At 52.4% G+C, this 13168-nt stretch overlaps 5 protein-coding genes across 5 annotated transcripts; 2 read left to right on the top strand and 3 right to left on the bottom strand.

Annotated features, from left to right (window-relative positions):
• Positions 1-236: 236 nt before the first annotated feature.
• Positions 237-2765, top strand: J4E84_005319 (uncharacterized protein; the record flags this gene model as incomplete). The annotated part of the gene is made up of 3 exons (XM_049387916.1): positions 237-384; positions 433-744; positions 793-2765. The coding sequence occupies 3 exons, from the start codon at positions 237-239 to the stop codon at positions 2763-2765; spliced, it is 2433 nt and encodes an 810-aa protein (XP_049244156.1).
• A 2528-nt stretch (positions 2766-5293) lies between these two features.
• On the top strand, positions 5294-7397 carry J4E84_005320 (uncharacterized protein; the record flags this gene model as incomplete). Its single annotated transcript, XM_049387917.1, has 9 exons — positions 5294-5419; positions 5471-5519; positions 5581-5608; positions 5694-5920; positions 5975-5998; positions 6053-6124; positions 6168-6698; positions 6750-6910; positions 6960-7397. 9 exons carry the CDS (start codon positions 5294-5296, stop codon positions 7395-7397), a joined length of 1656 nt encoding a protein of 551 aa, XP_049244157.1.
• Positions 7398-7578: 181 nt separating this feature from the next.
• Positions 7579-8668, bottom strand: J4E84_005321 (uncharacterized protein; the record flags this gene model as incomplete). The annotated part of the gene is made up of 2 exons (XM_049387918.1): positions 7579-7851; positions 7910-8668. 2 exons carry the CDS (start codon positions 8666-8668, stop codon positions 7579-7581), a joined length of 1032 nt encoding a protein of 343 aa, XP_049244158.1.
• A 288-nt stretch (positions 8669-8956) lies between these two features.
• On the bottom strand, positions 8957-10255 carry J4E84_005322 (uncharacterized protein; the record flags this gene model as incomplete). The annotated part of the gene is made up of 4 exons (XM_049387919.1): positions 8957-9392; positions 9440-9902; positions 9955-10087; positions 10136-10255. 4 exons carry the CDS (start codon positions 10253-10255, stop codon positions 8957-8959), a joined length of 1152 nt encoding a protein of 383 aa, XP_049244159.1.
• Positions 10256-11471: 1216 nt separating this feature from the next.
• NMD3 (ribosome-binding protein) lies at positions 11472-13022 on the bottom strand (the record flags this gene model as incomplete). The annotated part of the gene is made up of 1 exon (XM_049387920.1): positions 11472-13022. One exon carries the CDS (start codon positions 13020-13022, stop codon positions 11472-11474), a length of 1551 nt encoding a protein of 516 aa, XP_049244160.1.
• Between the last annotated feature and the right edge of the window lie 146 nt (positions 13023-13168).

Genomic DNA, 13168 nt, shown 5'->3' on the forward strand with positions numbered 1-13168 from the left:
TGAGGCCGATTCCGGGCTCAGCCCGGCGTGACGCGTCTTGGAGCGCTAGAATCATGGAACAGGCTAGACTTGCGGGAAGATCCGAGATTCCACACTAGCCGGAGACGGGTCTTCGTATATCGTATTTGCGTAATCTGCGTATTGCGTAGTAAAACCGTGATGATAAAAGTCGCCGGCTGCCAAAAATTGAGTTGGTCAGAAGCAATACTTTTCACTTCACTCAATTGCCCTTCATCATGAAAGCAAGACCAGATAGCACCCAAGCGCCGATACCAGTAGACTCTGAACGCGACGATGACGTATATCATTTCGGCGCACCACCGCCGTACACTGCGGAAGAGCTGACGGGCTCAATACCACAGCCAGGAGATACTGGAGTGACGAGTAAGCGCAACCCGTCTTATTATCTGTAACTAGGCTGACTGGGGGCAGATGATGGTCGCATCGACATTGACTTGAACTCGCGACTGACCAAAACACTCGTCAAGCTTGTACCGAAGCATGACAAAGATGAACCAGAACTAAGCCGAAGATTCACTGTTAGCCGACTATGGAGTATCCGTCTGAACATTGTCATCCAAGTCGTAGGAAGTCGAGGCGATGTACAACCGTTCATTGCCCTCGGACAAGAGTTGCAAAAGTACGGCCACCGTGTCCGCATAGCGACACACAACACGTTCGAAGGCTTCGTAAAGGAGTCAAATCTAGAGTTTTATCCTATTGGCGGGGATCCTAAAGAGCTCAGTATGTTATGCTGTAAAGGTCCGTACGTACCTTGTTAACATGCAGCAGTGGCCTACATGGTCAAGAACCCAGGGTTGATACCGTCCATGAAGAGTCTTCGCGAAGGCGATATCCAAAAGAAAAGGGAAATGATCGCCGAGATGCTCTATGGCTGCTGGCAGTCATGTATCGAACCGGACCTCAAAACTCAACAGCCATTTGTGGCAGACGCAATCATCGCCAATCCGCCTAGTTTCGCGCATGTACACTGTGCCCAAGCTCTGGGCATTCCACTCCATCTCATGTTTACCATGCCTTGGAGCAGCACCCGAGCCTTTCCGCATCCGTTGGCCAACTTCAAGAGCGACGAAATCTCGACCGCCCTCATCAACTATGCATCGTATGGCGTCGTCGAATTTCTAACGTGGCAGGGTCTGGGTGATGTCATCAATGGTTTTAGACATTCCTTGGACCTTGAAGAGGTGCCGCTATCAGTCGGACCTGTACTTGCTTCTGTACTCAAAGTGCCTTTTACGTACTGCTGGTCTCCGGCTTTGGTTCCGAAGCCACCTGATTGGGCAGCGCATATCGATGTTTGCGGTTTCTTCTTCCTCGAACCAACGCCGTACACGCCGCCTCCGGAAATTGATCAGTTCCTGAGAGATGGGCTCCCACCGGTCTACATCGGCTTCGGGAGCATCGTCCTCGACGATCCTGCAAAGGTGACATCAAGCATCCTGGAAACTGTGCGCGCCCTGGGTATCCGGGCGATCATCTCTAGAGGATGGAGTAACCTTGGGGGCGACTTACCAAACGACAACAAGGACGTTCTGTTCATCGGCGACTGTCCACACGAGTGGCTGTTTCAGCATGTTGCAGCGGTTGTACATCACGGCGGTGCAGGTACGGCTGCGTGCGGACTACGTAATGCATGTCCTACTGTTGTCGTTCCGTTCTTTGGAGACCAGCCGTTCTGGGGAGAGATGATAGCAGCAGCGGGAGCCGGTCCACAGCCTATTCCCCACAAACTTCTGACAGCCGAAAACCTTACAGCGGCTATCCACTTCTGTCTCACGCGCGAGGCAAAGCAGGCCGCACGGGGATTATCTTCGCAGATGGCGAACGAGCGAGGCGTCGAGGCAGCAGTACAATCTTTCCACACCAATCTGCCTCTCGAGACTATGCGATGCGCACTGCTACCTACACAGGTGGCATCGTGGAAGGTCAAGAAAGAATCCATCCTTCTTTCCAAATTAGCGGCACAGATACTCATCGAGAATGGTTCCATCGATCCCACCGATCTCGAAAACCACGAAACCGATCCTTTCATCATCACCAATCAACGCTGGGACCCCATAACAAGTACAACTTCGGCGTGTGTTGGCATTGTCGGAGACATGGGTATGGCAATGAAGGGCATGGTTGTGGATCCCTTCGTTGAGCCTAAACACCCTGCTACATTCTCAGGAGCCTCAGCGTCTTCAGGAAAGCCGGGTTCAAGCGGCGCAGCTGCCGCAGGTCGCTTTGCCAAAGGCTTTGGTAGATTTGTAGGTGCATTCTATAAGGGTACCATCGTCGACCTCCCTCTCGCTGCCACGGAAGGTTTTCGCAACGTGCCAAGGTTGTATGGTGAAGAAGTTAAAGACCATGGGGAGGTCACTGGCGCTCTTTCTGGCTTCCAAGTCGGTGGCAAGACCTTCATCCATGGCTTTGCCGACGGCCTCTCGGATCCCTTCCGTCAGACGTATGAGGGTGGGAAGAAAGAGGGTGCGATCGGGTATGCAAAGGGCTTCGGCAAGGGAATGTCCGGATTGATCACGAAGACTGGCGCAGCAACCCTTGGGATTATAGCATACCCTGGAGATGGCATCGTGAAGAGTATGAAGTACTTGGCGAAAGGCGGCACGAGAAAGCGCATCAAGGCGGCAAAACGGGGAGAGACTGAGTGGATGGGCCGGAAATCCGAGGCTGACCTGAGAGCTGTGGAACTCATCCAAGAGTTCGACAGGCTAAGGAAGGGCAAGGCGAAGGTGAAGACGTAAGGGGCGGGATGATCTGCGGCGTTAGGAACTTTGGAGTTCGGACACATACCCTATTCAAATGATTATTTCTTTACTTCGCGAAACCAGCCAGTTCGCATTTGGAGTCAGAGATGCCTACTCACCTTTGTTGTGACGTGTCGTAACGGCGAACGGTCCCCCTTGTTTGGGGGAACGAAACGGGAAATCGGGTCCACTTGGTTGCCTAATTTCGGTCATTCCGCTCCGAATCCCGTCCTTTCGCGCGCTGCGCGTGCACAGCCAACCCCATCATGCTCGTCTTTTTCGCATACAGATCGAGTACCTGGAATACAGACGAAATCCTATCATGGAAACGGACGCAGTAGGCAAGACCCCTGCGCCATATGGTCAGGCATGTGGCAACTGCGTTAAAGCGAAATGCCGATGTATGTTACGCGACGGCGGTGTTTGCGACAGGTGCGCCATCCCTTTGATCAATACGCTCACTATGGAGCAATCACACTCTGGGATGCACGTCAACCTAAGAAAAAGCCGAACACCCTGGAGCCTACATCGACGTTAGGTCACCTAGTTTGCATGCTTTTAGGTTGATGTAGGTCCAAATCGCTACCTTCCGCGCACTCGGGCTAACTTGAACGCAAAGATGTCACCGCCTAGGTAAAGAGTGCAGAGCTTCATCAGCTGTGCGCAGGAGGGCACCCAGATCAAACCAAGCGCCGAAGAGGTCAAAATTGGAGGACAAACTCGATGAAGTCGTCTCTTTGCTTCGAACACAGCGCACAGCACCCCTCACGACATCGCCCAATGATCAGCTCGTGCTAACACCCGACTCCTCCGTAATTCCCCACCAGGGGACTGGTGGTCTTGACAACGACAAGTACTTGTCTAGTGATCAGTTGCACGACTTCCGGACGAGTTATCTATACTATTTCCCCTTCATGCCCATGTCGGAGAATGCTACCACAGACGAGCTTCATCTCAAATACCCGCTATTTTGCCATGCTATCCGCACAATACTCACTAAAGCAATAACGAAGCAAAGCCAGTTGAGCAAGCACTTACGAGAACAACTGGCTTCCAGGATCATTGTGCAGGGAGAACGGAGCATTGACTTGCTCTTGACTGTCATCATGTGCATAGCTTGGTAAGGACGCAGATTATGTGTAGTGTTTCCATCTTTAATGCTGTTAGGTCACCGTACTTCACGCATGGGAAACAGTTCCTGGGCTCCATGTGCGGTCTTGCAAAAACGCTGGTTAGCGATCTCCGACTCGACAAGCCTACGCAACCCGCGGGATGTCCAAGCCTAGGCCCTCGTGTTGATAACAAGGAAGTTCGGAAGACCGAGGGTAGTAGAGCATTTCTATCTGTTTTCATATTATGCGCCAAGTAAGTTTGCAAGTAACCTCATCGTAGCTCAACTGACGCTAGAAGTGTTGCTGTTATCTTCGAATATGACCTGATGCTTTGGTCGTCGCAGATCGAAGATGCGTGCGATCACCTCAGTAAGAACAAAGAATGTGAAGGAGACGTCATACTGGTCGCCGCTGCGCGTCTGGCAAAGATTGTTGTCAGCGCCGCCGAAGTATCACGAAGAGCTTCGGATGACCACAATACAGCAAGGCATGCTATGATGGCTATTGACCCTCTGATATTGGCGCTTAACAACTTCAAAAGTTCACTTCCTATTGAAATTCTACAGCACTGTAAGATCATTGTTCCGTCACCTCTTCCAGCGCTCAAAGTACTCCAGGGTTAATTATCGGTCTCACTCAAACGGCCCAAGTTGCCATCTACGATCTTGCGCTCTTAACAAAGCCTACGGATGAGCTGTCAGTGTCGCATCTAGCGTTCGAGCCCAGGCGCATCGAGTACTTTATGGAGCTTCTAGAGACCAGTAAAGCCTGTCGAGAACACGCTTGGAATGGCGGCGTCATAGGTCTGACGGCTCCATCGATGCTCGTGTTCTCGTATTGTATCAAGACCTTGTACAGATTCGCCAGCCTCAAAGGGATCCCAGACTGGATACCACCCATCGTCCAATCAAGCTTCGACATCGTGCAATGTCTAGAGAGGTTTGCCGAGATTGCTGAGCAGGCTAATATGGAATTCAAGGCCAAGACGGGTGAGGATACTCTTTTTGCTGCGGCTGCGGAAACGCTAAGGGCTATGGCACCAAACTGGAAACTCCCAACCACGGAGCACAATGACGACATGGGTAACACAGCGGATGGATGGAGTGGCGGGTTTGGTGATTTTGGGGCACTGGACTTTTCGAGTGACTTCTGGATGCCCAGTGCATTCAATCTGTGAGCTATGTCCGGATTTTGCGTCGTCGCAACTTCCGAAACCCGCCAACATCAAACCAGGTCAGCGTGCGACTTCCTGCTATGAATAGCGTTCAAATTTCCTCTTACCTGATTATCGCACATCTTTATCGCTCTTTTGCCTTTTGCACACGAATATTTTACTGCATTTCGCTCGAAACCTACAACAACCTAGACAAATTCTACTTGAACCTGAACATACCTAGATTGCAGCCAGCCAAAATGGACAGCTATCGCGACACGCCGCCACCAGATCGATATCTCAAGGGTCCAAAACTCTTCACCCTTCTCGGTAGCCTGACGCTAGTAACATTTCTCGTCTGCCTCGACACCTCCATCATGGGTACTGTATGTATCGCTTGTGTCGCGGGTATAATGATCCGATCCTAACGGTATTAGGCAATACCGCGCATTACATCCGAGTTCCATTCGCTTCCAGATGTAGGCTGTAAGTATAACTGCGAAACCGCGATGTAAGACGTATACTGACTTTGTATGCCTGTAATTAGGGTACATTGGTGCTTTTACGCTCGCTTCGTACGTCGTCTTCTTCAAACAACTTTTTGTTTCCCTTCCAAGTCTGAGTGAACCACGTCGAACTGCTTATTGATGTCGCTACCAGAGCAACATTGCAACCACTTTCCGGCAAGCTCTACACACACTTCAACACCAAGATCGTGTTCCTCACATTCGTATCTTTGTTCGAACTCGGTTCCCTACTTTGCGGTGTCGCCAGCTCCTCGGCTGTCCTTATCGCAGGAAGAGTCGTTGCCGGCTTAGGAGCGTCTGGCATCGTGAACGGCGCCATGACGATCTTAGCAGGGGCTGTGCCTATGGAGAAAAGTCCAGGTATGTTCTTAGCTCCATAGATGTCAGAAGGTTCACGCTAATGGTACGCGACAGTGTACACCGGTATAGTACTAGGGAGTAAGCATGCTGTACGATGGAAGTCGGCATGGTTGGATGCTGACGAGATGATAGCTGCGCAAATGGGCATTGTCGCAGGTCCACTCATCGGAGGTGCTCTGACTGAGCATGCGATCTGGCGTTGGTGTACGTAATGCATCTTGTTGCGTTGTGCTTTTGTCTTCTGAAGCTGACGGCGATGCGAACGCAGGCTTTTACATGAACCTACCCATCGGCGGAGTGGCAGCCGCCATCATCGCTTTCGTCCCCATTCCCGAACGCACGACGAAGCCGCGCATAACTCTGTCTCTCGTCCGCAAGATTATACCCGACCTCGATCTGCTCGGCTTTGCTCTCTTTGTCCCTCCGTCCGTTATGCTGCTTCTCGCCCTCCAGCTGGGTAGTGGCGGAAAGTACGCTTGGAGCTCCCCTGTCGTCATCGGACTATTTTGCGGTGCTGCAACATGCGCCGCCCTCTTGATACTTTGGGAGAGAAGAATGGGCGACCAAGCCATGCTTCCAGGTAAGCTGCTTGGACAGCGCATCGTCTGGACGAGTTGCGTGTACGCCAGCTGCATTATCACTTGTATGATGACAGCGAGTGTTTGGATGCCGACGTACTTCCAAGCCGTGAAGGGCAATGGCCCGACTGATAGCGGTGTACACGTACTGCCGAGTATCTTGAGCCAACTTCTTGTCGTTATCGCTACGGGTGCTGCAGGTATGTCTCCACACTATCAAACTCATGCTTTCGGTAGCTTATTGTTCATAGTATCCCGCATGGGCTACTATCTTCCCTGGGCGCTCGTCGGCGGTATTATCACCGCAATCGGCAACGGTCTTGTGTCAACGTTCACAGCATCTACGAGCGCCTCGGTCTGGATCGGCTATCAGATCTTGTTGGGCGCTGGCCGAGGATGTGGCATGCAGATAGTAAGTCCAAGTCCTGCACAGGTTAAGGTCGCATCATTGACGCTTTCAGGCCATCATTGCAGTGCAGAACGCCGTATCTCCCGCCCAATACCCGGTCGCTTTGGCCAGTGTCGTCTTTTTCCAGAACCTCAGTACATCTATCGCTGTCGTCATCGCGAACACGATCTTCGCGCAGACACTTCGCTCCGCCATCACACGCTACGCGCCTACAATATCGCCCCAGGCGGCGGTTGATGCTGGATCTAGTGCCAGTGCTGTGCGAGCTCTCGTCCCGCTTGGAGAACTAGATAATGTGCTAAGAGCGTACTCGGAGGGTCTGCGCGATGTCTTTTACTTCTTGGTAGGCATAGCATGTCTGGCTACTCTTGCCAGCTTGGGTATGGGCTGGAAGGATATCCGGAACAAGCGCAGCAAAATGGACATGAATGTTGAAATGGATGGGAGATGTGAGACAAGGGACAAGCAGGCGGGTCATGTAGATAGCTAGCTGAAAGAGTAGCTCAAAGACTGTGGATTTGTAACTCAACACGCTGGCACTGATGATTAAATATCTTGATAAGATTTACTTAGCAGCCTCCATCCAATCATGAATGCGCTTCCATATATCATCACTGTTCTTCTCCATAAACATCATATGCCCATTGCCATGAATGCCGACTTTTCCAAGCTCAAGGTTCAGCCTTGGAACAGCCAGCTTGCTTGAGAAAGTTGACAGTGCAGTAGTCGTACGGCGCGTGGTAGCTAGCTTCTGACGTAACGGTGAGAATGGGCAGCGGCGCAAGATTGGGAAGTCGTCTCGGAGCTGGCTCGGCTGCTTGCAACACGCAAGGAACAGTAGCATTGTTACTTGTCAGGTTGGTAGGCTGATAAACCTGTTCCACTAAGTCGATCGCGGGGTCAGTGACCGGAGGCGAATAATTCATCGGTATGTCCGTCAAGCCCTGTAGGTTTTGAAGTCAGCAGCCATTTCAAATGAGACGGAAGGATTGGTGAACCTACCCATTGCCTCGCTGCTGCAGACCCAAAGACTGCTTCCTGGAACGGCGGACCAGTCGGCTCCACCAAGAGGAGGCCCTTCGTGAGATGGGGCCGCGCATCAGCGATGAGCAACGGCAGAAGACCTCCTTGGCTGTGGCCAAGCAACCACGCGGGAGTACCGATCGAGTCCAAAAGCTGTGCTCCTGCTGCTTGCATGGTGCTCTGTTGATAGGTGGCATTCGATATGAACTGTACGTTGGAGGAATAGAAAGCGTCGAAGATAGGATCGCCCATCACTCCCAGTCCTGGCCATTGAGTATGAAGGGTAGATTGGGGCCAGAGGCGATATTGCTGGGGAGCAGTGAAGCGTTGCTGGATGAGCTCAGCAGAATAGGTCGACGGCACATCAGCACCAGCCATTGGTGTCCAGGCGGAGCGGCCGCGGAAGGTTTGATCCACGATATACACGGTATGACCAGCCTCAAGGAATCTTGAACTCCATGATATCCCTCCGTCTGGCTTCACGAGAAAGTTTGTGCCCGTCTGCGCTTGTCCGTGGATCAAAACAACAGGATCCGTATCCTGTTGTTTGGTGGACACTGGCGTTAACTTTTCGACATACATTTGATCCTTGAATATATGACCACCCTTGCCATCTTCACTATAGCCACCCCCGACGTAGAAAGATGTCCGGACTGCAGGTGTTTCCGTTTCCGCATGATGATGGTTGTGCGCCGCCGCAAAAGAGATGAGCAGTGCAAGGTGATGTAGCAACATCATGACGTGCTGATTTGAGGATTTTTTGCTGAAGGAACGGAAACAAGATGTCGATGAAGGATGCGGCGAGAACCGAGGTCAATTGCCGTGTGGAGTGGGCTTGGCTTGCAGCTTGTCGAGCTATGCCTCGATGATCTTTCTTGCAGGGGCCCATGCAGCTACGAGGCATAAGCGGCACCCTCAATACTGAGAAGTCAAGCGTGTCGAGAGGAAGCACCGAATTGCCACCACACGTATGGACATGAGAGTCAAAGTCAAAGCCATGAGCTGGATTTCCTGGAAACATGCTGTTCAGAGTCTCCGCGTCCTCTGTGCCTGCGGTTGTACCTCTACTCGCATAGCAGCAAATCTGCCATCCTTGCCCGTCTCCGGGTCAAATCCACCATACACCGTGTCCTGCTCTTCGCTCGTAACCCTTGCCAATTCCTCCGCACTCCCTGTGCTCTTCAACGACGTGTTCCTGACCAACTCAAAGTTATCGCGACTATCGTCGGGAAGACGTTCGTGGTGCGTAACGCGGACCTCGTTGGTGACAAAGATTTGGGTCCAGGAAGCCATGACGGTGGGCCAGAATATGGGCATGGACGCACACATTATCGCGAAGTCGATTTCGAGGCAGGAGATGATGAGGACTTCGGGGTACCACCATGTGAAATCGAAACTTTGGGTCATGCTTTGACTGTTCTTGAAAGTGCTCCAAAGGCGAAGGATAGCCATGAGTACGACACTGCGTCTGTCAGTGGTGACGCTGTAGTGTTCAGAATCTGCACTTACATCGAACCGAGGGCGAACAATCCAGTCATGGCAAGCACCTGTTTCCGTCTGAGATCTTTCCTAAAGTATTCCGTGATCGGGACGAGGAATATGGCAATATCGAACGCCATGTTCGTCGCAGCAAACGCGAGTATCGTGAATTTCGCCTCATTGATAGTGCGATATCCGAAGCCGTAGCATTTAGAGCCAGGTTGTCGATCCCAGAAGTTCCTTACTGGAAAGCAGGGTACCCAAGCCATGAATGAGAAAGTCAGGCCCCATGCTATCACCAACGCGAGAAGTACGATGCAAATGATGCGGCGAGCGCCCTGCTGAAAGAGCCTCAGGTACTGTAGGAGTAGGGATATCTTGATGAAGACAGTGGTCGTATGATACGCGGCATTTGTGATATACAGCCAGATCATGGTTGGTTGCAACTCTCGTAAGGTGTAGATAAGATGATGACCCATGCCATAATTGGTGCCTGCGCGAGAAATCAGTACAACGACCACGAGTTTAGAGTCGTGCAGGCCTACCGTGGAGGAAGGCTATGATAGATATCAAGTTGAATATAGCCGCCAGGACTACGAAGAGGTCATCGAGACCGGGTTCACGAACAACTCGCAGGCGAGTATGAAGACGGAAGCCTACGACAACCCAGCACAAAACCTATGACGGTGAGTTTGTAGGACGTTTGTATTGTCGTGAAGGACCTACGTGGAATGGTATCGAGACACCAAACATCGTGCCTTTCTTGTTCGCCAGTGGTAAGGGCGCATTTGGGTTCGGGGGAGTTAGCATCATCTCCTCGACAATGCGAGTAAACTCGTCGGCCATGGCGGGCAAGTATCTCAGATGAGATTCGTTGAGATAACTGTGTGACAGGTGCCGTAGTCTGCCTGCGTGCGAAAGGCATCGATTACTCAACCTGCGAGCTGAGGAATTGCGACTTGCGCATCAGGTCATATCCCTAAGAGAGGCTCTACCCCATGTTCACAAGTGGCAGAAACGCCCTTGCGCATGCTGGTCTTTCAGCCGGCTCTGCTAGCGATGCCGGCTGAGTCGCGTACGGCTATGGATGAAGGCGGCCCTTTCTCCGCCAAAACTTAAAATCCAGGAAACTCAAAGTTGACCCTATACGACTCAGTGGAGCGAAGCCCGCAACCTCGTTCGAGCGCGGTGAGAAGCCGTTCGGACGGGAGCGAGTCTTATTTCCTGAACTACCTAGGATTGCGTGTGGCCAGGATAAGCTGGCGGCGATGGTGCGACACGCGAGGCACCGGTAACCACAAGAGCCGGAAAGCCTACTCGTAGATTGCGCAAGGAACTGTAAATTAGAATGACAGAGAACACTCGTGGAACACTGTGGCATTGAACTTTCGAGCTCACGGAGAATCTCGACATCGCCACGCAGGTGCCCAGGTGGTTAGCTGTTGAGTCGGCCGCGCCAACTCTTTCGCTGTCCTGAGTAGCGCATGACACATGGCGCAACCTTCAATTGCAGATCCGGATCGCCTGCAACATCAGCAGTAGGCAGCACACATCCGTTGACGTGATCAAGGACATCCCCGCGGAAGGTGCTGGGCGTGGGCAAGGGGAACCATCAAGCCCTGATCAAAGTTCAGAACCGGGCCTATCCGTGCCGATCTTGTGTAAACTGTTGAGCTGTGTGAGGCCTGAAAATGAACCTTCAGAGAGGCTTGAAGCAAGCTGGTGAAACTGTCGCCATCACTACCAGCCGCACTGAGCTAGCGATACGGCACCTACGTCGCCGCGCTGAGGCCACGAGAATCATGATAGCGAACGATGTCAATTCCTGCTTTCACCGGCAGCAGTGGAATTGTCACAACCTCTACAGCCACAGCGACGAGCGAAATGGCGAGGTGAATGAAAGTATTTTGAGATTGAAGGACAAGATGCCCAGTCGACATTGGATGAAATCGACAATTCTATAAACGTGGTACTTCCCGTCCCTTTTACCCGCCAAACGCCCGTAGATGCAGCAAGCCACAACGCCATAACTCATGCGACATTGATCTCGTCATTTTTAACTTCAGTCGTGCATCTTCATTTCCTCGAAATCATCCAGCAGTTGATCCATCGGAATCTGCAGGCCTTCATCCTCATCGTCACCAAGACTGCTCTCAGTCTCCATGGCATCTGCGTCGCGCTGCTTCTGTTCCTGCTGCGCCTTGTATAGCGCCATGGTAGCGCGCAGGTCTTGGTCCTCCTCGACGTCCTGCAAGAACATCTCGAAGTCGCGCTCCATCTTCTCCTGATCTTGCTTACGGGGCAGCATCTCGCCTTCATCCTTGTTGATGCGCTTGACGCGCCAGTTGCGCTTGTTCTTGTTCTTCTTGGATCGCTGGTAGTACTTCTTGACAAGCATGACATCTGGAATAGCGGCCGCGTACTTGTTGTTGTTTTCGAGAACGTCGAAGAGATCGTTGTTGAAGTTGGTGTTGCTGAGGAGGTAACCCATGACCGAGTCGCCGACGTGCAAGATACCACCAAGATGTGTGCGGCAGTAGTATGTTGTGTCGTTGACGCCCATGTCTGAGGAGCGGGCCACGGTGGCTTCGGCGAGGAAGTGGCGGCCTACTGACTTGCCCAGAGGCTCGATGTCCAGGACAATGAACTCGGTCAGTTCCTGTACGTCTGCGAGTGGTCGGAACGGTGTGCGCCAATAGATGTCCGTGGCGACATCAGCTGTCTGGAGGGTCGAAGGGTCGAGTAGTTGTATGGAGGTGCCGATGCGGGTGCAGAGCGTGAGGGGCGAGATGTTGCCGATCTTCTTTGCGAGGGGAATAGGGAGGACTACAAGATCGTCCTTGCAGATGGGTACGATTTCGCAGGAGAAGGAGAACTTGTAGTTCTTGGTCGAAGTGTGGATATCGTGTGAGATGAGCTCCTCGGAGCGCTTGATGTTGACTGGGATGACGGCCTTGAGGAAGTCGCAGAAGCCTACGGCATGATTCCTCTGGGAGAAGAAGAAGTCGATACCGTCGTGAACTTCCTTGATGTTGATGGTGTCTTTGTGGGCTCCGTGCTTGAGAATCAACTGCTCCAAGTACAAGAAAGTCCTCTTGTGTGGCACCTTCTGTCGGATCTGCACACAGGCCCTCCATGTGTTGTGGGTGTAACTCTTTGCGCAGTCTGGGCACTGGTTGTAGTTTTGTGTGTATTCGACCTCGAAGCTCTGCTGCATGATGGCGCCCTCGTTGATCTCGGACTGCACGGTAATCTTGACCTTGATCCTCCTGCTGTGGGGCTCCGTCCAGATGAAGCCGGCATCGATGATTCGCAATTTGTTCAGTCCGCGCAGTTTCTTCAGGCAGAGGGCGAGCAGTTCGCGCGATTCGGGGGCAGCGACGACCCAGGTGGTGGGCGGGGAGAGCCATCGGTCGCAGTCGCGGCACATGAGCAGGATTGCCTCGCGCTGGATGCCGCCCGTCACGTCCGTCTTGAGTTTGATGCAGTCGTAGCAAAAGGCGCCCGAGAGAGTGCCGTCGACAGGCGCGCCGCAGTCTGCGCAGAGAATCGTGGCCGAGTTCTTGGGCTCAGGCGCGAAAGAGCGCTGAGCATCCATCATGACGCCCTCCATGTGTGCGGTGGTGTTTGGATGTGAGTGGTTTCGATAATGCGCGTCCCTCTAGGTATCAGAGGACCAGGAGAAGGATATATAAGGAGAGAAGTAGCGGTCGGGTGTGAGTCGGACAGTCAGTGACTGCTTTGAAATTGGTGCCCCGC

The sequence above is a fragment of the Alternaria hordeiaustralica genome (assembly GCF_023758085.1).
Source record: "Alternaria hordeiaustralica strain BMP 2776 chromosome Unknown scaffold_9, whole genome shotgun sequence".
Lineage (NCBI taxonomy): Eukaryota > Fungi > Ascomycota > Dothideomycetes > Pleosporales > Pleosporaceae > Alternaria > Alternaria hordeiaustralica.